The sequence below is a fragment of the Ursus americanus genome, chromosome 29 (assembly GCF_024610735.1).
Source record: "Ursus americanus isolate L20-20 chromosome 29, mUrsAme1.1.p, whole genome shotgun sequence".
In the NCBI taxonomy this organism is placed as follows: Eukaryota; Metazoa; Chordata; class Mammalia; order Carnivora; family Ursidae; genus Ursus; species Ursus americanus.
Window position 1 is genome coordinate 8,255,921 of NC_142155.1, and position 23,416 is coordinate 8,279,336.

General features: G+C 36.2%; 1 protein-coding gene and 1 pseudogene across 9 annotated transcripts in view; one reads left to right on the forward strand and one right to left on the reverse strand.

Annotated features, from left to right (window-relative positions):
- SENP6 (SUMO specific peptidase 6) overlaps positions 1–23,416 on the reverse strand; it is a 118,093-nt gene that overhangs the window by 92,209 nt on the left and 2,468 nt on the right. For all 9 annotated transcript variants that reach the window (XM_045803924.2, XM_045803909.2, XM_045803895.2 and 6 more), the window contains exon 2: positions 1,183–1,276. In XM_045803924.2, the coding sequence (XP_045659880.1) occupies positions 1,183–1,276 (94 nt within the window). The remainder of the gene's footprint in view (positions 1–1,182; positions 1,277–23,416) is intronic.
- Positions 12,775–17,460, forward strand: LOC123796983 (protein LSM14 homolog A pseudogene; annotated as a pseudogene).

A 23,416-nucleotide genomic window follows, 5' to 3' on the forward strand; every position in this document is an offset into this window, starting at 1 on the left:
ATAACGTTCCATTATTGTTTACAGACATCCCAACTTTTTTAATACTAAAAATTCTCTCCTTCCAAACATTTTACAAAAATGTTTAAAAGGTGACATGCTTTCTACTCAATTTCAGATTTAATTCCAATTTTTTGAAACTACATAAATACTAAGTATCTGTAATAAAAAATTATTCTAAATTTAAAAAGAAAGAAAAAAAGAAACAAGAGAAAGACAACCATAAAATACCAATTTTAGCTGAGAAACTTATAGGTTCAAAGCTCTCCTTCAAATAAAAGTTCACTTCGATCCATTATCTCATAGATGAAAGCACATAAAAGTGGTAATGATGAATGGAGCTGTTCCCCAGACAGAAGTGAAGCTCCCACAATATTCAGCCAATATACTCTGAATGACTTCTTGTGTAAAAAAATTTTAAAAATACTTAATAGTTTTGGTAGAACTATATGTGTTTATACATAATGTGTGTGTGTGTGTGTGTGTGTCTACATATACAATGTACATATATTTGTGTTATCTCTGAATTGTGCTAACCAGTGGAAAACCAGATCAATAAATCAAGGCACCTAATGGCAATGATGAATTTGCAATACAAATATCATGATATACAAAAGGTTCTATTAAAACTATCATTTAAATTTTACAAAGCAGACATCTCAAGCACACTAACAAAGAATAATCAATACTTTAACTTCTGTCTGGATCAACATCTGTGTTTATCATTTATACTGTTTCTGCTTTCTCTGGTGGTAATGTGATCTAAGATGGATGGGACAACTGTAAAGAAAGATACTATAGCACTTAAACTTTCACACAAAATTCAGGGGTTTTAATCTGGGTTCACTTATTCATGATAAATGGCAGCTTCTCAAATCACACTGCCTGAACAGAATTTTATTTTTTAAAAAAGCCCAATTTCTTTAATTGAAAATCTTCAACAGTCAGTTTTTAATTGTAAGCTTAAATGTATCACATGCATATATCTACACATTTCAAAAGATGGAGAAACTTAACAGCAAAATTATTTAATTTAAAAAACTGCATTTTCTTCCCTTGATGTTACTATAATAGACTTTTTTTTTAAAGAATACCATACTCTTAAAAATACTTCCATGGAATATAAATCATTTTTTAATGAAATGTCATCCTTAAAAAATATCCGAGGTTAAAAAAAATTCTTACTCTTTCTCTGGATCTCCTTCACTTTCGTCTCCATGATCAAAGCTCCAATTATTTTTAAAACCTCCATCTCTCTTAGATTCTGATCTAGCCAAAGCTGAAATAAAAACAAACTGAGATAAGTATTCAAAAGAATTATTCAATAAAAGCATTTCCCAAGCTGTTTGATTAGTCTAAATTTTCTCTTAATTTTCTTGCTTTTTGACTATTTCTTATAAACATCTTATTTCCTCTAAAGCAAGAAAGAACACATTAAAAATCTGTTTTTGCTAATTTACAGTTGTCCAAATGCATGAGTGTATTATGAAGAAGCCCAAATTAGTAAGATATAATAAAAATGGGGGGAAGCACATGATTATGTATGAAATATATAAAAATCAACCCAGTATCTCCATATTTGATCACTAATCCTAGAAATCAGAACCTCTTAGCTTGCTCTATTTATGAGAACTATATCCAGACCGCTAGCCTTTTTTTTACTTCAGTCAATCATCTCTGCCTTTAACAGAAGAGAAACTAGGTTTTCTGCATTGACAATATGATGAACTCGATGTCCAGGAAAACTCTCTACATCAGAACACCAAACATGCTCACACTGAGTTTTAAAAAATTTTCAAGTGCATGGCTGAAACCCCTTGAAGCCATAAACAACTAGGAAATGTGAACTCAGAGAGATAAATGAACTTCTGAAGCTGGCATTTGTCTTGGAGTCATATGACAAAAACCTGATGTCCTAGAACTGGGGCTTTAAGATCAAGTTTGGGATGCCAGCAAGACGAGGGGTCAGACTGAAGACCAGAAGACCTGAAGAGTAACCTTCCAATTAGATGACCAAGGGAAAAAAAAGAAACTGAAAAACAGTGGAAATAATTAAGATGTCTTGTCTTTGCTCTGGGTTTTTGGGTTGAACTGAAGACAAAGTATATTTACCCCATGGTTAAATGAATTCCTAACCATAAGCTCACAATTACTCAGGTTTGGGACCAGATTTTCATACCCATACCTACATGATCCAGAAGAGCCTATAATTAAAATAGTCTCACAAAAGAAGATGCTGAATATCACTGAACGTTAGGGAAATGCAAATTAAAACTATAATGAGATATTACTTCACACCCATTTGAATGGCCATTATTTTTTTAAAACATAAAGTAATAAGTATTGGTAAGGATGTGGAGAAATCAGAACTTCTTTTTTTTTTTTTTAAAGATTTTATTTATTCATTCGACAGAGATAGAGACAGCCAGCGAGAGAGGGAACACAAGCAGGGAGAGTGGGAGAGGAAGAAGCAGGCTCCCAGCGGAAGAGCCTGATGTGGGGCTCGATCCCATAACGCCGGGATCACGCCCTGAGCCGAAGGCAGACGCTTAACCGCTGTGCCACCCAGGCGCCCCGAGAAATCAGAACTTCTGTGCATTGCTGGTGATAATGTAAAATGGTGCAGCTAACATGAGAAGTATGACAGTTCCTCAAAAAGTTAAACATAGAATTACCCTATAATCCAGAAGTCCCACTTCTAGGTATATACGCAAAATAACTCAGAGCATGGACTCTGATACTTGTACACCAACGCTCATAATAGCATTTAAAATAGCCAAAGGTGAAAACAACCCTAACATCAAAAGACAAATTAATAAATAAAATGTGCTGTATGCACATACATGTACACACATACATACACAGGAATATTATTCAGGCATAAAGGAATGAATTCTGATACATGCGACAACACGGATGAACCTTGAAAACATTACAATGAGTTAAATAAACTAGACATAACAAATACTACATGATTCCACTTAAATTAGGTATCTAAGATACCTAATTTAGAGGCAGAAAGTAGGACAGAAGTTAACGGGCTGGACAAAGAGAAGAATGGAGAGTTATTTCTTAACTGGTACACTGTTTTTGTTTGGGTTGATGTAAAAGTTCTGGAACCGGGTAGTGGTGATGGTTGCATAACATCATTGAAGTACTTAATGACAATCTAAAATTGTACACAAAAATGGTTAAAATTGTAAATTTTATATTATGTACATTTTGCCACAATAAAAAGCTATTTTTAAAGGCCAAAAAAAAAAGCGCCTCTCCATGACTAACAGAATCAAATACAAATCCTCTCTAAAAAAATATAAAATTTCAATACAAGTCTTAAAAAGTCTCAAAGAATATGAGTATACAACCAAAAATACCATGAAATAGGAAAGAACAAATCACCATGAGCAAATCTGAAACTTCTTTACATGCATACTGGGATCGAACAAATAATAAATAGTATATAATGGCAGCAAGGTTTTTCCCTGTCAGAGAAAGAGGTTACAAAAACGCAACAGAAAAAACTACAATGAACTCTATTCATTCTAACGGTACTTGGGTAAGAGTTAACAATATGAACTCGTATTTCTTTGATATACATACAGATAGATAAAAGGAAAATATACAGGTATGTCTTGTACCATGGATTAATAGAATACAAAACTAAGGCTTTGTCCTCTGAGAAGATCTAGACAATAGTGACACCACAGTGGCAACAAGCACACTTATAACCAGATCTTGATTTCTAAATACGATTCTCTAATAAAAGGAGCCTTGCTCCTAGAAGAATTGACTGACTGTAGGGATGGAGCAGAGAAAATACAAGATTAGTCCAGAGTATTTTCTATGCCAGAAAATAAGGAGGTTCACTGCTTTTTTAAGATGGGGTCATGTCAAAAGGTTTCAGAAGCCAAACTAAACCTCCCAATAGTTAGTTGAACAAAGGTGAATCAATTTTAGAAAAAACAAACAACAACAGTATTGGATTATAACCCCCAAAATAGAACAAATATTCACGAATCCATACTGACATAAATGACTGAATAAAAATAAATGGGGAGAAAAGACCTATCTTCCTTTTTTTTTTTTTAATATTTTATTTATTTATTGGAGGGAGAGAGGGAAAGAGAGAGAGGGAGAGAGAGAGAGAGATTGAGAATGAGTAGGAGGGAGTAGCAGGGCAAGAGGGAGAAGCAGACTCCCCTCCAAGCAGGGAGCCAATGCAGGGCTCAACCCAGGACCCCAAGATCAAAACCTGAGCCGCAGGCAGACACTTAACCAACTAAGCCAACCACGTGCCCCAAGACCTATCTTCCTTAAAAAAGAATTCCAAACAATATGTGCACAAACTCTTTCCTGTAACATACGAAACTTAATTTCCCTTCCCTTCAGTATACACCAGACTTAGTAACTCACTTCCAAGAACTGACTACAGAAGGGAAAAAAGTAAATTGACAGTGAAAAATCTGACAATCATTACCTCGGCCTTGATTAAGGTTAACATCAAAAGTGAGGTCTTATTCACAGAATATACTGTTTAACATGATGTGATGAAAATGCCACTTCAGCTCTGTGGTCTTCTTCCCAAAAACTTGTAATGCCAGTTTAATCATAAGAAAACATCAGGTAAACTCAAACTGAAAAACAGTTTATGAAATACCTGACTAGTATGCTTTTAAAACCATCAAGGTTATGAAAAACAAGGAAAGATTAAGAAACTATACACATCAGAGGAGACTAAGGAGATGTAACAACCAAATGCAGTATGGTATGCTGGATTGGACCCTGGATTTAAAAAAGGAGATCAGTGAAACAATAACGGAAACCCAAATAAAGTCTGTAGTTTAGGTAATAGTCTTATACTTATGTTAATTTCCAAGTTTTTGACAAACATACTATGATCATATAAGGTGCCAACACTATGGAAAGATGCATAAATGGTAAACATCTTTGAAACTTCTCTACAAATTTAAAATTACTCCCCAAAAAGAACCTTAAAAAATCAAATGCAAAATGAGCCTGTTTTAAAAAAAGATGGTTAGGGGGTACCTGGGTGACTCAATTAAGTGTCTGCCTTTGGCTCATGTCATGATATTGGGGGCCCAGGATGGAGCCCCAGGTTAGGCTCCCTGCTTAGTGGGGAGTCTGCTTCTCCCTCTCCCTCTGCCCCAACCCCTCGCTCATGTACGTGCACACACACTCTCTCTCTCAAATAAATAATATCTTTTTAAAAAATAAAAAAGGATGGCTAGGTGAAAGCTACGCTACCAAGACAGAAAAGGCAATAAACTACAATAATTACTGGCCTAATAAAGACTCATAATCCAGCAACTAGTATCCATCAAATGAGTCAGGCAAGTTAATCAAAAAAGCCACCAGGCAGCAAAATGTCAAAAATGTTTGTTATTTACACACTGAAGGAACTAGGGTTCTATACACACAATTCTAACAAATTGTCATATGATTTCCTAATTGACAGATTCGAACCTGTAAATGAATAAATGAAAGAATAACCTCATGAAAGTGATTACTGTCAATAAAAAAATAAATTATAAAATGCAAACATATTTTTAAAATATGAGTTTAGGGCAACTTGGAGTAGGAACAAAAACTTAAATCCTAAAAGTCTTTGAGAGTATTACCACATTTCAATATCCTGCTATGGTTGACATTAGTAATAACAAGAGTGGAAAATTAGGTCCACTATACTCCACTTATGAAATTGAGTGGAAGGAGAGATAAAGGATGAAGACAGATCCCACTTTAAGTATCACAAATTAAATACATTCATTTTACTCCATATCCTTCACTAAAATGACAGTAATGGAAGGAGGGGAGAGAAAGTAGAAACGCTTAAGAACAAAAAGAAAACCAGAAAGGAGATGATGATAAATGAGAGATATAACTAAATTGATGAAAGATTAAAATCTGATGGACGGGGAGGAACTGACTTAGTTAACTAGATAAAGCAAACCTAAATATCTACAAGGCACAAATATTAGCAAACTGACAGAACGAGATTTGAACATTGCTGCATCAATAAAAGAAACTGATTCCATAACGAAATATTCAGACCCAAAAGGCCTCTCAAGCTATTAACTTAAAAAAAAAAAAAAAAAAAGGTTATTCTGATTTCATGGGAAGTTAATTCAGTTCTCTGTTGTTGTTGTTGTTGTTGCTGTTGTTTTTAAGTAAACTCTACCCCCCAACATGGGACTCAAACTCATGACCCCAAGATCAAGAATCACATGCTCTAACAACTGAGCCAGCCAGGCACCCCTCTAGTAATTTCTTTCAATCTCCTAAGAAATAGTAACAAAATTTATTTTCCCAGAATATAAAACAAAGAGCAGCATTCTACAGTTCATTTTGCAAAGTGAGAATACCTAATTCCATACCTGACTATAACATTCAAGGAAGGAAAATTACCACTTTCTCATGGAGACAGATACAAAACCCTAAATAAAATACTAGCAAATCAAATCCAGTAATATGTAAAGAGCAATATATTGTAATTAAGTAGAGTTTAAATCCCAAATCAAGAGTTAACATTTGAAAATTATAAATATAATTCACAAAACACTTCGCAACAAATAGAAAACACTAACAGATACTGTAGATATTAATCCAACTATATCGATAATCATTCTGAACATTAATGGTTTAGATGCACCAATCAAAAGACAGAGGTTCTCAAAGTGGATCAAACAAGACCCAACCATATGCTACCATATGCATCCTACAAGAAACGTACTTTAAATAGATACTAAGTAGACACATATAGATTAAAGGTAAAGAGAGGGAGAAAATATACCATGCTAACAATAATCAAAAGAAAGCAGGAGTAGCCGTATTTTCAGACGAAGCAGATGTCAAAGCAAGGAAAGTTCTAATTAGAGATGAAGAAGGGCATTAGTTACTTTAACAGTCAATTCTCAAAGACGACATAACAATCCCTAACAGGTACACACTTAGCAACAGTGTTAAACTACGTGAGGCAGAAACTAATAGAACTGCAAGAAGAAACAGATGAATCCATTATCATAGTTGGAGACTATAACATTCCTGTATTAGAAATGGACTGTTCCATTTCTAACGGGGGCAGAAAATCAGCTGAGAACACAGCTGACCTCAATAATACCAATCAACTGGAGATTACTGACATCTACAGACCACTTCATCCAACAACAGAGAAACCACATTTTTTCTCAACTTCACATGGGACAATCACAAAGACAACACTCTGGGCCATAAAGCACTTCAACAAATTTATAGAAACAGAAATCACACATCTGCTCTCAGACAACAACAGGATTAAACTAGAAATCTATTTAACAGAAAGATAAACTAGAAATCAATAACTGGAAAATTCCAAAATACATGGAAGACTAAATAACACACCTCTGAACAAAAAATGGGTCAAAGAAGAAATCTCAAAATAAATTTAAATATTTTGAACTAAATGAAAATGAAAGTACAACTTACCAAATTCTTGAGATACAGTGAAAACAGTGCATACAGGTAAATTTATAGCATAAAATGCATGTGTAAAAGATCTATGGGCATCTGGGTGGCTCAGTCAGTTAGGCATCTGAATCTTGATCTCAGCTTGGGTCTTGATCTCAGGGCTGAGATCTAAAATAATCATCTAAGCTTCTATCTTAGGAACCAGAAAAAGCAATTCAAATCCAAAATAAGCAGAAGAAAAGAGATAATACAAATTGGAACAGAAATAGTGAAATTGAATAGGGAATCAACAGAGAAAAACCACAAAACTAAAGACTAGTTCTTTGAAGACTGATAACAATCAACAGGCTTCAAGCCAGGCTACCTAAAAAGAGGAGGACACAAATTACTAATATCACAAATGAAAAAAGGAACATCACTACAGATCCCATGGATGTTAAAAGAATAAAGGAATACAATTAACAACTCCACATCCAAATTTGGAAATGGACCACTTCCTTGAAAGATACAAGCTACCAAAACTCACACACAAAAAACAGACAATCTAAATAGTCCTCTATCTATTAAAGAAATTGCATCAGTAATTACTTTCCAAAACAGAAAGCACCAAGCCCAGGTGGATTCACTGGTGAATTCTACCAAACGTTTACAGAAGAAATTGTATCAAATCTCTATAATCTCTTTCAAAAGATAGAAGCATTCTATGAGACCAACATTACCCTAATTATCAAACCAGAGAAAGACATTATAAGAAAACTACAAACAATATCCCTCATGAACACAGATGCAAAATATTAACAAACTGAATCCAACAATGTTTAAGAAGAATTATACACCATAACCAAATGGAATTTGTCCCAGCCTTGCAGACTCAACATTCAAAAATCAATTAATGGAATCCATTAAGTCACTGAATACTCTAAAATTAAAGAAAAGTCACACGATCATCTCAATAAAGGCAGAAAAAGCACTTGATAAAATTCAACTCCTATTCATGATTAAGAAAAAAAAAAACTCAGTAAACTAGGAAGACTGGGGAACTTCCTAAACTTAGTAAAGAGTATCTATAAAAATCTACAGCTAACATCATACACAATAGTGAAAAATCAAAGCTCTTCCGCTAAGATCAGGTACAAGGGGAAAATGACCCTCTCATTCCTTTTCAACACTACACTGGGAGTTCTAGCTAATTCAGTAAAATAAGAGAAGGAAATAAGAGGGATATAGATTGGGAAGGAAGAAATAAAACTGTCTTTGCTCACAGATGATATCATCACTTACAGAGAAAACCCAAAAACAGTCAATAAAAAAAACCTTCTGCAACTAATAAGCAATTATAGTTAAGTCCGCAGGATACAAGGTTGATAGAAAAGTTCAACTGCTTTCCAATAAACCAATATTGAAAAAGTGGGATTTGAAATTAAAAACACAATACCACTTACATTAGCATATCCCAACACATAATACTTAGCTATAAAGCTAACAAAACATGTACAAGATCTGTATGAGGGAAACTACAAAACCATGATAAATGAAATCAAAGCAGAACTAAATAAAATCACGGAAAGCACAACTCAATATTATCAAGTTACCAATTCTTCCCCACTTCATAGAGTCAATGCAATCGCAATCAAGATCTCAGCAAGTTATTTTGTAGATGGTAAGAAACAGAGTCTATTATAGAGGCCAAAAACCCAGAATAGCCAACACAGTATTTATGAAGAACAAATCTGGAGGACACTACCCAACTTTTTTTTTTTTTTTAAGATTTTATTTATTTATTTGACAGAGAGAGAGACAGGCAGTGAGAGAGGGAACACAAGCAGGGGGAGTGGGAGAAGAAGAAGCACGCTCCCAGTGGAGGAGCCTGATGCGGAGCTCGATCCCAGAACGCCAGGATCACACCCTGAGGCGAAGGCAGATCGCTTTAACGGCTGAGCCACCCAGGCACCCCAACACTACTCAACTCTGAGTCTTACTATAAACCTACAATAATCAAATCAGTACGGCGTTGGCAAAAGAAAAGACAAATCAGTGGAAAAAAAACAGAGAGCCCAGAATAGAGCCACATGAACATAATATAATTGATCTCTGACAAAGGAGCAAAGGCAATAATGGAACAAAAATTAGTCTTTTCAAAAAATGGTGCTGGAACTGGACATCCACATGGAAAAAAAATGACTCTAGATACAAACCTTAGATCTTTCAAAAGAAATTTATTCAAAATTGACTATACACCAAAATGTAAAATGCAAAACTATAAAATTCCTACAAGATAACACAGGAGAAAACCTAGATAACCTTGGGTATGCCAATGACGTTTTAGATACAGCACCCAAGGCACAATCCATGAAAGAACTGATAAACTAGACTTCAATAAATTAAGAACTTCTGGGGGAACCCTCTTACACTGTTAGTGGGAATGCAAACTGGTGCAGCCACTCAAGAACAGTATGGAGATTTCTGAAGAAGTTAAAAATAGAACCACCCTATGACCCAGCAATTGCACTACTAGGTGTTTACCCAAAATATAGAAAAATACAAATTCAAAGGGGTACATACATCCCAATGTTTATAGCAGAATTACCAACAATAGCCAAACAATGAAGAGAGCCCAAATGTCCATCGACTGATGAACGGATAAAAAGGATGTAGTGTATGGGCGCCTGGGTGGCACAGTGGTTAAGCGTCTGCCTTCGGCTCAGGGCGTGATCCCGGCGTTGTGGGATTGAGCCCCACATCAGGCTCCTCTGCTATGAGCCTGCTTCTTCCTCTCCCATGAGCCTGCTTCTTCCTCTCCCACTCCCCCTGCTTGTGTTCCCTCTCTCGCTGGCTGTCTCTCTCTGCCAAATAAATAAATAAAATCTTTATAAAAAAAAAACAAAACTGTAGTGTATATCTACAGTAGAATATTACTCAGCCATCAAAAAGAATGCAATCTTGTCATTTGCAATGACGTGGATGGCGCTAGACTGTATTATGCTAAGTGAAATAAGTCAAAAAACAAATACCATATGATCTCATCTGTGGAATTTAAGAAAAAAATCAAATGAACACATGGGAAGGAAGGGAAGGGAGAAAGGGAAATAAACCATAAGACTCTTAAAGAACAAACTGAGGGCTAGGGAGGTGGGTGAAGGGTATTAGGGAGGACACTTGTGATCAGCACTGGGTGTGGTATGTAAGTGATGAATCACTGGATTCTCTTTCAGAAACCAATATTGCACTGTGTGTTAACTAAGTAAAATTTAAATAAATTTTAAAAAAGTAGAATCAGACTATCAGTTAAATTTAGGGGGAAAAGAACTTCTCTGAAAAAGATAATGTCAAGAAAATTAAAAGACAATCCACAAACTGGGAGAAAATATTTGCAGAAGACACATCTGATAAAGGACTATATCCAAAATATATAAAGAACTCTTAAAAGTCAATAATAAGGGGGCACCTAGGTGGCTCAGTCCATTAAGCGTCTGCCTTCAGCTCAGGTCGTGATCCTGGAGGCCCCAGGATCAAGCCCTGTGTCGGGCTCCCTGCTTAGCGGGGAGTCCGCTTCTCCCTCTGCCCCTCACCCACTTATGCTTGCACGTGCTCTTTCTCTTACTTTCTCTCAAATAAATACATAAAATCTTTTAAAAAGTCAACAATAAGAAAACAAACTCAATTAAAAAATGGGCAAAAAGAGAAAGGAGGGTCCTAGGATAGGCAAAATGGGTGAAGGGGAGTAGGAGATATAGGCTTCCTATTATGGAATGAATAAATCACAGGGATAAAAGGCACCATACAGGGGTGCCTGGGTCAAGCAGTTGGTTAAGCATCTAACCTTCGGCTCAGGTCCTGATCTCAAGAGTCTTCAGATCCAGTGGAGTATGCTAAAGACTCTCTCCCTCTGCCCCTTCCCCTGCTCACGTGCTCACATCCTCTCTCTCTCTCTCTCAAATAAATAAATAAATCTATTAAAATAAAAGGCACAGCATAGGGAATATAGTCAACAGTATCATAATAGCATCAGATGGTGACTGATGGTAGCTAAACTTGTGGTAAGCATAATGTATAGACTTGTGGAATCACTACGTTGCACAGCTGAAACTAATTTACTACTGTGTCAACTATTCTTCAATTTTTTAAAAAAGGAAAGGGCCAAACACCTTAACAGACACCTCACCAAGGTATAAAGATGGCAAATAAGAGATGGCAAATAAGCCTATTAAAAGATGCTCCACATCATAGGTCATCAGAGATATGCAAATTAAAACGAGATACTATTACACACCTAGCTAAACTCTGGAACACCGACAACACCAACCGCTGTTGAGGATGTGGAACAGTAAGAATTCTCACTCACTGCTGGTGAGAATACAAAATGGTACAGTTTTGTGGTTTCCTGCAAAACTTACACATACTGTTACCATACAGAAACTGCACTCCTTGGTATTTAAGGAGTTAAAAACTTACATCTGCACTGAAATCTGCACACAAATGTTTACAGCAACTTTATCATAACTGCCAAAATGGAAGCAACCGAGATGTCCTTAACCGAATGGATAATTATGAAATATTATTTCCCTAAGAAGGAATTAGCTATCAATCAATGATAAGACATGGAGGAAACTTGTATGCATAATACTAACTGAAAGAAACAAATATGAAAAAAATACATACTATATGATTTCAACTATATGACGTTCTGGAAAAGGCAAAACTATGGGGACAGTAGGAAGATCAGTAGTTGCCAGGAGTGTGCTGGGGAGGCAGGTCTGAAGGATGAATAGGTGGAGCACAGAATTTTATGGCACTGAAAATACTCCGTATGGTATTATGATGATGGATACAAGTCATTATACATTTGTCCAAACCCATAGACTCTATAACAGCAAGAGTGAATCATATTGTAAATATGGACTTTGATTATGATATGTCAATGTAGGTTTATTTAAGTGATCTCTACACTGAACATGGGGCTCAAACTCACAACCCCAATCAAGAGTCCCATACTCTTCCACCAGAGCCAGCTAGGTGCCCCTATGTTAATATATGCTTACCAACTGTAATAAATATACCACTCTGTCAGGAGATGTTGATACAGGTGGAGGCTATACATGTGTGGAAGTAGAAGGTACATGGAAAATCTTTGTATCTTCCTCTCAACTTTGCTGTGAACCTAAAACTGCCCTTAAAAAAATTTAAAAAAAAAATGTTTTGCATGGTTAGGGAAAAAAGTCTGTTTTTTCCAGTTTCGTTGAGATATAATTAGCATCTACCGCTGTATAAATTCAAGGTGTGCAGAATAGTGACTTGACTTACATGTATTGTGAAATGACTACCACTGTAAGTTCAGTTAACATCCATCACCTCACACAGATACAAAACCAAAAGTTTTTTTCCTTGTGATGACAACTCGTCACATGAAAACTCATAAGAACTTTTCCCTGTGATGATTTACTGTCAACAACTTTTAAAAATACCACACAGGAATGTTAACTATAGACATCATTTTGTACATTAAATCCCCAGTACAGGAAGTTTGTACCTTCTGACAACCTTCTCCAAGTTCCCTACCCCTCACCTCATTCCTTGCCTCAGATAATCACAAATCTGATCTCTTTTTTCTAGACTCCATATATGAGATCATACAGTATTTGTCTTTCTGTCTGACTTATCTCACTTAGCATAATGCCCTCAAGGTCCACATATGTTGTCACAAATTACATATTTCCTCATTTTTTATGGTTGAATAATATTCCATTGTATATATGTATACTACAACTTCTTTATCCATTCATCTGTCAGTGGACACTTAGGCTTTTTCCATGTCTTGGCTATTATAAATAATGCTACTATGAACATGTGGGTGCAGCTCTTTGACATAGCGTCTTTCTTTTTTAAGTTTTTACATACAGTGTAATATTAGTTTCATGTGTATAATATAGTGATTCCACACTTCCATACAACACCCAGTGCTCATCACAAGTACATTCCTTAATCCCCATTACCTATTTAAACTTTACCCACCTCCCCCTTGACATTGTTTACTTCAGATATATTCCCAGAAGTGGAATGATGAGTGATAGTTGAGCACCTTTTCATGTACCTGTTGGCCATCTGTATGTCTTCTTTGGAAAAATGTCTATTCAAGAACTTTGTCCATTTTTTTTTAATGGTGCCTGAACTCACAACCCTAAGATCAAGACCTGAGCTTAGATCAAGAGTTGGATGATTAACCAACCAAGCTATCCAGATGCCCCCCCTTTGTCCATTTTTAATTGAATTATTTGGAGGGTTTTTGCTAATGAGTTATAGGAGTTCTTTGTATATTCTGGATATATGATTTGCAAATATTTAATAAAGTCTTTAAAATATTTTTTAATATAAAGGAAACATAATATATATACTACAAATAGATTTCCAAAATCTGTTAACCCAGCCTATATACCTGACTGGCACTACTGCTGTCATAAAAACTAAAGAACAGTAATTAATAAAACAAAAAAGTTGTAATACAAAGGACCAAAAAGACCAAAGATTTCTTACATCACAAAAAGCACAAGCCATCGGGGAAAAACAACAACAAATGACTACGGTACAGTAAAAAATTCTGTTCATAAAGTAATTCCATTCATTAAAAACTAACAATTTCATAAGATATATGTTCAATTCATATAATTTAACAAATCCAATTTACTATGCAGAGTATATAATGAACCCCAACATTCCAAAAGAAAAACAAAATAGGCAGAATAATGAGCAATTAAGAACAGAAATATACACACACAAAAAACAAAAGCACAAAAACAATACTTATAGGGTATTTTATTTACTCATGTGTGCCCAGCTCACAGAATAGGGATTAACTCTAGGTTAGCACTCAATATTTTTTGAATGTTGAATGAACAATGAATAATTTTTTAATGGAGCAATAAAGATATTTAATCTCACTATAATCTCACTATAAACTATATAATCTCACTATTATAAATTAAAACCACCATCTGATAATCCCATTGGACTAGCAAAAGGTAAGACATCAAACATGAAGTGGGTGATGATGTGTATAAACTGGAAAACTTATTTTTTAATAATATTCTTTTTTTTTAAGATTTTATTTATTTATTAGAGAGAGAGAGAGTGCACATGAGCAGGAGCAGAGAGGGAGAAGCAGGCTCCCTGCTGAGCAGGGAACCTGACAGGGAGCTTGATCCCAGAACCCTGGGATCATGACCTGAGCTAAGGCAGATGCTTAACCAACTGAGCCACCCAGGCACCCATTAACTGGAAAACTTAAAAAGTGTTAGTCAAACCACTTTGGAGATCAATTTGACAATATCCACATGAAGCTGAAATTGCACATGACCTAATAATTCCATTGCTAAGGGATACGCTAGCTCAGGTGTCAGGAAAGTATGCCCTGCCAAATCTGGCCTCTTGCCTCTTTCTATGAGGCCCATGAGCTAATGGCTTTAACATTTTTAAATGGTTGGGAAAAATCATGTTTCAAAACACGTGAAAATTATATGAAATTCAGATTTCACTGTCCGTCAAGTTTTACTGGCACAGAGCCATACTCATTTGCTTAGGTCTCATCTATGACTGCCGCCTTGCTAAAATAACAGCACTGAGTAATTGCAACAGGGAGTGTTCAGACTAAGAAGTGTAAAATATTTACTATCTGGCCTTTTACAGAAAAAGTTTGCTGACTTATGCCCCAGAGAAACACACACATATGCACAAGGAGAAGTACTTTTAAAAAATTTCATAGTAGCAATATGAAACATAGGAAGGTATTCAGAGTAGCAATGTAATAGCAGAAAAGTAGATAAAACCTAACTTTCCACAGAGGAACGTATGAACTGTAGCATATTCACACTACGAAATCATAAATGGCAATGAAAATGGAAGTATTAGAACTACTGTCATCAACATTAATCTCTCAAGCAATGCTATAAGAATGAAAAATGTCTGCAAGTTGCAGAAAAATACAGAACGTGATTCACAAAATGTTCTAAGACATGCAAAATAATTTACACACACACAGTTTAGAGATACATACAGAAAGAGTAAAGTACACGGGGTGCCTGGGTGGCTCAGTCCATTAAGTATCTGACTCCTGATTTTGGTTCAGGTCATAATCTCTAGATCATGAGATCGAGTCCCACATCAGGCTCCACACCCAGCCTGGAGTCTGCTTGAGATTCTCTCTCCCTCTCCCTCAGACTCTCCCCCCACTCACGCATGTACTCTCTCTATAATAAATAAATAAATCTTTTTTTAAATAAAAAAGATTAAAGTACAAAGAATTGCATGAGAAAGATAACTACCAAATCAAGGATGGTAGTTACCCCTGGAGGTAGAGGATGGAAAAAGGACAGGGTTCACCTCACCTTCAACTGTATTAGTAATGTTTTCTTTAGGCTAGCAAGTAGGAAATATTTCTTAATAATTTTTAAACTATCACTATAAGGTTTTACAATAATGAAAAACAGGAGGGGTGCCTGGGTGGCTTAGTCAGTTAAGTGTCTGCCTTCAGCTTAGGTCATGACTCCAGAGTTCTGGGATTGAGTCCCGCATCCGGCTCCCTGCTCAACAGGGTTCTGCTTCTCCCTCTGCCCCTTCCCGACACCGCGCATGAACTCATTATGAGCATGCTCTAAGAAAAATAACGAAAAACAGGATAAATTAAAAAGGATCACTGTGACAGAAGTTAACTTCTGCAACTTAGAAATATAAAAGCAGTAAAAATAAATAAATAAAGAGGAATTAAATGCAAATGTCAGAAAATCTCAATTAAAGCAATTTCAGGTGGCTCTATAGCAGTATAGCCCCAGTCTTTCTCAAGAACCTATCAGAATTTTCCAAGGCAGTCTCTTGGAGCTCTGACCCACCATGTTACAAGTCTGAGTACCCTGCTGAAGAGACCATGTGAAGAGGCCTTTACACTACATGGAGAGACAAGGGGCTACCTTTCCATTCCTGCCAGAGTCAGACATTTGAATGAAGCCATCTTGGAACCTCCAGACTAGCCAAAGTACCACTGAATAACTCCCACAGATGCTACATGAAGCAGAAAAATCACCCAGCTGAGGTGATTTTCTCTATAAAGCCTTTGTACTTAGGCACAGAAGACAAGACCAACAGATTATCCAATACGATCTCAAGATAAAGTCTGAATATATTATATTCTTGGGAGTGATACGAAATTAGACTTCTCTGGGAGCCACTAAAACCACGTATTCTTTGCCTTAGGATCCAGCTACTGTTCTATGTTCTCTTGGTTCAGTGAGTTTCTATGGATCTTTTGGCAGGATGCCAGCACACATTTAGTTTTGTCCAAGGTCATTATCAGGCAGCTATTTGGTGCTGTTGGTTTTGGTGTTTCTGGAAGCTCCTTGATCTTCTATAAAACAGAAATATCAAGCGGTGGTATCTTATCCCAAAGTACTGCAGTTGGTTCTACCTTTACAAAGAATACACAATTCTAAAAATTCAGTTATCTCAAGCCTGATGTACACAAATTCCAAGGCCAAGAAATGAACAACTCAGAAATGACTGTCAGATTGTTCCTTCTGCTCCAAAGAAAGGTGAGAAGATTATCAGAGTAAGAGATGGCTGCAGTGTCCAGGGAGGTGGGCCAATGACACTTTAATTCTGAACACGAAATGTAGAATTCAATAAGGAAAAAATTGACAGAGTTTCACAGTAAGCTTAAATTAGAAGGTAAATTTGAGAAACAGATAAAGCTTGTAAACAGTGAAGACAAAGGAGACTCAGGAGTTGGTACTCAAACTGTGAAGGAAATCCTAAAATTCTCAGACTTAATTGCTATTATGACAAAACTAAATCATTCTTTGATAAATGTCCTGTGATGATAATAGAGAATGGAGACTAACCTAGGGTGAAGAAGGATTAAATGCCAAAACATCTGGAATCCCACTTCATCCAAACAGTGGTCATAGCAGTTATGGAGGCAGAGAAGATACTGTTTTCATGGAGGCAGAGTCATGGTAGTATCTTCACTATGTTTTCAAGATTCAGTGGCAGATTCATACATAGGAGGGTGTGGGATAGAAAGTTCACAAATTTTTGAATAAGGAAAGACAACAAGGTTACTACACAGTCTACAAAAAGTCAAGAAATTTCTAGCTCTTTATGTTCTGAAAAACGGCTTTAATCTTTGCAAAAAATGAAAAAGTGAATTTACTGTTTACTGGACACAAGTACTGCTTTTTTTCTCCCTGCTCTATTTCAAAGATTGTAACTCAGTTAATGTGAGAGGGGGGAAAAAAACCCAAGCATGAAATGTATCTGAAATAGCAAAAAAAAAAAAAAAAAAAATCCAAAAAACAAAAACAAAACAAAACCAAAACCAAAAACACCTCCAAAGGCAAGATTAGAATATGGGTTTATTGTATTATTAATCAAGCCTGTAACTTCAGATGGCCTCAAGGCAATTGCTATTAACTTGGAATAAGGCAAAGTGTCTAAATGTCCCCATTTCCCTAAGATTGTCCCAATTTTAGCACTGGAAGTCTGTATCCTCAGGAGACAAGAGGTCCTAATTTTTGGCGATGGATGCAGAAAATTCTGTAAAGTACAAAACGTAAGATAACCCAAAAAGTAGGGGCTGAAGCAACACCATTTTTAGTGTCAAATGGATATTGCATAGTTGGTCTACCTTCTGTACTTGCTACCTTTGTTCTTTTAGCTGATGTTGGCCACCGTAATTTGCAGTTCACAATAACAGATCACCATCCATGCTGCATCATTCTAAGCAATATATACAACTTAGGTGGGTTGTAATTGTGATCATTAATAGGTGTCTTTGACCTTGTATATTAACTGTTGTGTTTTGTACTGAGATAGTGTTAGCTTAATTTTTGATATTATAAATAGTATGACCATGTTTTCTAAGAGTTTAGGTAATGAAAAAAGAGAAAGATTATAGTAACAACTCCCATGACCCAGAGATCATTGAATGAAAGAAAAAAGGAAAGTTTCTAATATTCTTCCTCTTTTCTTCTTACTTATGCTTACCTGGACTCAAATTCTTCAATCAGTCCCTTACCAAAGAAAAGTCAAACCAATGGATTGTTTATGTTGCTATTTATGTCTGTGAAACAAATTACAAATTGTGTGGCCTACTTTGTTCTGCCTTTCTATTGCTTCCCAAACTGCCCAGCTATCAGAAACTTTTGGATCGTATAAGAACTGTCATTTTCAAGTTTAAGAAATACTATGACTTTGTTGAAAGAATTAAAAACAACAACAACAGGTAAATGGGAGAGGAAAGGAGGCTGTATAGATTAAAGAGAACTACAAATTCTTTGCCGCTCTTCCCACTGAATGGTGGTCCACTTCCCCTCCCCTTGAAGCTGGGTTGATTTTGTGACCTTTTTGCCAACAGATATGGCACAAGTGACTAGGTAATTTCTGAAGTTGGGCCTTAAGAGATCTGTGATTTCTGCTTTTGCCATCTTAGAGCACTGCTTCATCAGTTATTGGTAATTCCCCATAATTCCCTATTATTTTTCCTTCTCTTGTCCAGCCCGTCTGTCAAAGGGAAAGTAAGCAAAAGGAAGAATGGGTGAAGCAAAGGGATAAAGAAGGAAGCGAAAGAGGAAAGAAGGAAGGAAATGAAGGAAGTTAAGGCTATTTGTCAGATCCCAAGCTCCAGTTTCTATTTTCCCACCGACTTCTTCTAGGTCACATAACCCTTCTACAACTCTTGATTTCCTCAAATACTCAACATAGTTTAGTAATGGCAACAGAAACAATCAACTTATGGAAGTGTAGACATGTGGACTATATAATTTCATTCCCTCTTGCCTCTCTGACTACACCAATCAATCTATAATATCAATTGACAATCAACTGGCTTGGCTTAGTCAGTAGAGCACATAACTCATGATCTCCAGGTTGTGAGTTCAAGCCCCAGGTTCACTGGGTGTAGAGATTATTTAAAAGATAAAAAAATGTAAAAAAAAAAACAAAAACAAAAAAACCTAAAAAAAAAACCCCACAATAATCAGCTAACACCTAGAAAAAGAAGGTTGTAAGTGAAAGAAAAAATAAAACAAATTCAAATAAAAGCAAAGGCAATATGAAAGAGAAGGAAAGCAAGAAAAAGACATTTTTTCTCTTCTCTGCCTACTAAGAAAATCAATAATACCAACTAACACACAGTGCTTGGGATTATATGCCTGGAATTGTTCTAAGAATTAAAAATGTATTAATACATTTAATGTTCATGGCAATTTTATGAGGTAATTACAATTACTCTCCTTGGTTCACAGATATGAAAACACAAAGAGGTTAAGAAATCTATCCAAGATCACACAACTAGTAAGTGGTAGAGCTAAATGTTGAATCCTGGCATTCTGGCTTCTGAGTTCATGCTTTCATTGCACTTTTTTTTTTTTTTTTTTTTTTTTTTGAGAGAGAGAGAGAAAAAGTGGGGAGAAGGGTCAGAGAGAGAGAAAGAGAGAGAAACAGATTCTCTGCTGAGCAGGGAACCCGATGTGGGGCTGGATCCCAGGACCCTGGGATCATGACCTGAGCCAAAGGCAGGTGCTTAACCCACTGAGCCACCCAGGCGCCTCTCTCATTGCATTTCTAATGAAAATGCCATTCTAAGTGATGTTCTACTCTACTGTTCCACGTGAGTACGTGAAATAAATTCAACGGGGACAAAACCAGGAAATAAACATACTTAAGTAAGGAGTAATTAAGGAATGATAGTGTGATGTAGTTTCTAAAAGTAGTGCTGTCAAAAGAAGAAGCAGGGATAAATGGAGAACTTTGTGGTGTGTTCCACTTAGCAGGTGGAAACTAAAGACCTTGCTCATATTCATGGCATGCCAATCACTTAGAAGAAATTGTGCTTTAGTTCAAGAGATCCTATGAAGTATTTACAGTCCCCAGTAAAACTGACAAACCGATTGGGTTTTTACACTTTCATGTAAAATAAAAGTATGGTTAAGGGGAAATAGAAAACACTTTTCATTTGGAGACTTAATAGATTTTGCTGGTATAGAGGGCAACAGTGCAATAGTTCAGCATCTGGCTTTTCAAGCTAGTGGTCAAAGTCCAAAAGGGAGCTGGACCCAAAATGAAAAGGAAAACAAAGCAGTTACATATGTATACATACACACAAAAGGGAAGACAAAAAAAATGGGAGAAAATATTGGTGAGGCAATTAGTTGGTAGGAAAAAAAAGGGCATGGGGCGCCTGGGTGGCACAGCGGTTGGGCGTCTGCCTTCGGCTCAGGGCGTGATCCGGGCATTATGGGATCGAGCCCCACATCGGGCTCCTCCGCTGGGAGCCTGCTTCTTCCTCTCCCACTCCCCCTGCTTGTGTTCCCTCTCTCGCTGGCTGTCTCTATCTCTGTCGAATAAATAAATAAAATCTTTAAAAAGAAAAAAAAAGGGCAAAGGGAAAGAAAGTTAGATGTAAGTGCAGTATAAGAAAGAAGGAACAAATGAGAGAGGAAGTAAATTTTTTAAAAGTTCCACAGAGGAGAAAAAAGGGGGGAGATTTTTTTTTAAGTTATAAGAACAAGCTAGTTACCATCTCCTTTGCCCTAACTGATCTTGTTGATAATCTTTGCTCTTCTCTAAAGCATCTTTTTCCATGTGGTAGTCAATGACTTTTGGGAAACAAATCTGATAATGCTACCTCCAGTTTCATCTCATACCATTCTCTTTGCCAGCATCACACTGTCCTCCTTTTAGTTCCTTAAGTAACATGCCATGCTCCCTCTATTTTATTCCCTCTGCCTGGAAAGCTCTGCCTTCCCACCCTTCCTTTTCCTACTCACCCTTCAAAATGCCTAGTTAGATCAAATTCTTGTTATTTTTTCTTTTTTTTTAAGATTTTATTTATTTATTTGACAGAGAGAGACACAGCAAGAGAGGAAACACTAGCAGGGGGAGTGCGAGAGGGAGAAGCAGGCTTCCCGCTGAGCAGGGAGTCAATCCCAGGACCCTAAGATCATGACCTGAGCCTAACGACTGAGCCACCCAGGTGCCCCTAAAATTCTTGTTATTATAAATAATTCCTTTTGTTGTGCCTGACAGTTGTAATTTTACATTTACAAGTGTGATTACTTGATCACTGACTCTCCTCACCCATGGAGAAACCATTTCTTTTTCTTCATCACTGTGCCTCTCATAGTACCTACAACACTGCAATTGCTCAATAAATACCTGTTGAATGAATGAAGGAAAAGAAAAACCTGGCAAGCTATTATCGCATGGAGAAAAGGGGTACAAGACAACCATATGTGTACAGAAGAAAAAGAAACAAAGAGAAACAAAACAATTTTAGTGTGATACTATACTAAAAAAATTAAGTACAATAGTAGCCAGTAGGTCTCCTTTTCCCTAATGAAGTCAGAAAAGGAAATAGAATTAACATTTTACTTAGTTATAAGGAAATAAAACATAATTTAGAATATGGATGACAAATAGGCATCTCAAACTTAATTTGACCGAAGTAGAGCTATAAATTCCTCATTCCTCTCTGTCTACTCCATTTCAGTAAGTGGAATTACCCCCCAACACCTCCAACCAAAACTCTAGGAGCCATCTATGATTACTCCCATACTCTGATCCTCAAAATACAATCCACCAAGAAGTCCTGTAAGGTCTACATCCAAACATATCTTCAGTCTATCCACTCTTCCCCAATCCCCACTGCTACCATTCTAATTCAAGACCATCTGTTGGTTTTATTTAAGTATAGTTAACATACAACGTTATATTAGTTTCAGGTGTACAACATTTTGATTTAACAATTCTATATATCACTCAATGTTCACTACTGTTAAGTGTAGTCACCATCTGTTACCATATAACATTATTACAGTATTACTGACTATATTTCCTATGCTGTACTTTTCACCTCTGTGATTATTTTATGACTGGAAGTTTTTACCTCCTAGTACTTTTTATCTATTTATCTATTCTAACCCCTCTTTTTTAGAGTACTCCGATATTCTAACTCAAGCCCCTGATTTTACTATTCCTCTTCTCTAAATCATCGTACACAGAACAAAGTGATTTTTAAAAAGATAAATCATATCATGACACTCCTTGGCCCCAAACTCTTCAATGACTTCCCACTTCTTAGAATAAAATAAAAATTCAACATCTTGCATGATAGATCTACTGCCTCTCTTTTTATCACTCTCTCCTTTGCTTGCTACATTCAAGCCACAATGACCTCCTTTTTGTTTCACAAATGGAACCATGTATCGTCTCGAAACTTTACAGGCATCATCTCCTCTGCCATATTCTCAAGTATCTCATAGTTAAGGTGTTACCTTAAGTAAGGTGTCACTTTCTCAGGAGGGCCTTTCCTGATTTTAATACCATGTAAAATGGCTTTTCCATTCCTTTATTGCTCTGTGTTATTTCTTCCAGTCTTTATCATACTGCTATCATCTTGTTTATTCCATTAACAACAAATTGTTCCAAGTGCAAGAAATATGATGGTGAAAAGACAAAGTCACTGTTTTCAGGGAGTTTATATTTTAGTAGGACTGAAAAACATAAGCTTATCAAGTGGTAAGTGCTACTGTGAAAAAGAAAATAGTATAAGGGAATACCATGTGTTTGTACAGTGCCTAGCACAGAATAGGTGGCTATAAATACCTGATGAGTAAATGAAAACCTACTTCAGTTTTTCAATAAGTCTACCAGAGAGTAAGGAAAGTATACTCTGTTGATGTTTAATATTAAATCCTAAGGCCTATGGGGAAATATTTTGAAAACACATAAATATGGTAGTATAAAATGTATGGCAAGTTACAGTGGAGTATTAAAGTGGAAAGAAAAGAATTGAACACAAAAAATACTGGCATCATTCCATTTATTTAGAAAGATTCAGTACAATATATAAAAATCAGATATGAGAAACTGAAATCCTTGCTTTCCCTTATGGTCATATTCTAACAAGTTACCA